Below are 997 nucleotides of genomic sequence, written 5' to 3'. Positions count from 1 at the left end.
TTTTCTGCCGGCTCAACTTTTCCGTTGTCATTAGGGACATCTACTGCTCTTGCTCCCAAAGTTTTGGGCTTATCAATATCTTTCAACATATCTGAATCGTCATCATCTTGTTTCTCAACTTCATGAGATCCTGTAGGTGTATTGCTTTTTACGAAATCTTGTTGCTTCATTTCCTTTGGGTTTGTCTTGGCTAGTTCCTTGTCTTCTGGTTTTGGTGGCACTTCGGCAATAGTTCCCTCGTCTTCGTTTTCAGCATCCAAAAATGGATCTCTTTTACCCGGTTTTCGTTTCACCTTGTCAATGTCGCTGAAATCATCTTCATCATCCTCATCATTATTTTTGGCTTTTTTAGCGCTACTTTTCACATCAGGAATTTGGTCTAGCAAGTCGGCAATATCATCTGGAACTGCTCTGCGTTTACTTTTAGCGTCGCTCTTTGGTATTGTTTTATTAGGGGTTTTGTTTCCTTGGTTCCGTGTAAGTTGGGCATTTTTTGTACCCATCCTAGCATCATTGTCGCGTTCATCTTTTGAAGGTACCCTAGTTAGGAGTTTGCTTGGGGGTTCAGTTTTTTGGGGTGTGCTAAAGAAACTGTCAAATAAACTTGATTTGGCTTCCGGCACTTTGGTTCCAGATTTCGAACTTTGACAAGGATCGTTTCCTTGGTTCCGTGTAAGTTGGGCATTTTTTGTACCCATCCTAGCATCATTGTCGCGTTCATCTTTTGAAGGTACCCTAGTTAGGGGTTTGCTTGGGGGTTCAGTCTTTTGGGGTGTGCTAAAGAAACTGTCATATAAACTTCTTGATTTGGCTTCCGGCACTTTGGTTCCAGGTTTCGAACTTTGACAAGGATCAGACTTTTTGTCACTTAAATCGTTGGCATCGTTCTCGTCACCGATATCGTACCAAGATCTTCTTTGTTCTTTGTCAGTCGGTTTTCGGCCGTACACGAGGTTGAACAGTTCTAGAGCTTTTCGTAGATCTGCCTCTTTCTTGC

The 997-nt window shown here is 42.2% G+C and overlaps 1 protein-coding gene across 1 annotated transcript; it reads right to left on the bottom strand.

Annotated features, from left to right (window-relative positions):
• Positions 1 to 17: 17 nt before the first annotated feature.
• On the bottom strand, positions 18 to 840 carry LOC103523257 (transcription initiation factor TFIID subunit 11-like; the record flags this gene model as incomplete). Its single annotated transcript, XM_008488317.1, has 1 exon — positions 18 to 840. A coding segment is annotated over one exon (823 nt), but the record flags the coding sequence as incomplete, so codon positions are not given.
• Positions 841 to 997: the final 157 nt, after the last annotated feature.

The sequence above is a fragment of the Diaphorina citri genome, unplaced genomic scaffold (assembly GCF_000475195.1).
Source record: "Diaphorina citri unplaced genomic scaffold, Diaci psyllid genome assembly version 1.1 scaffold18209, whole genome shotgun sequence".
Classification (NCBI taxonomy): Eukaryota; Metazoa; Arthropoda; class Insecta; order Hemiptera; family Psyllidae; genus Diaphorina; species Diaphorina citri.
Note: the sequence above shows the minus strand (reverse complement) of the source record. Positions and strands in the feature narration are given on the sequence as shown.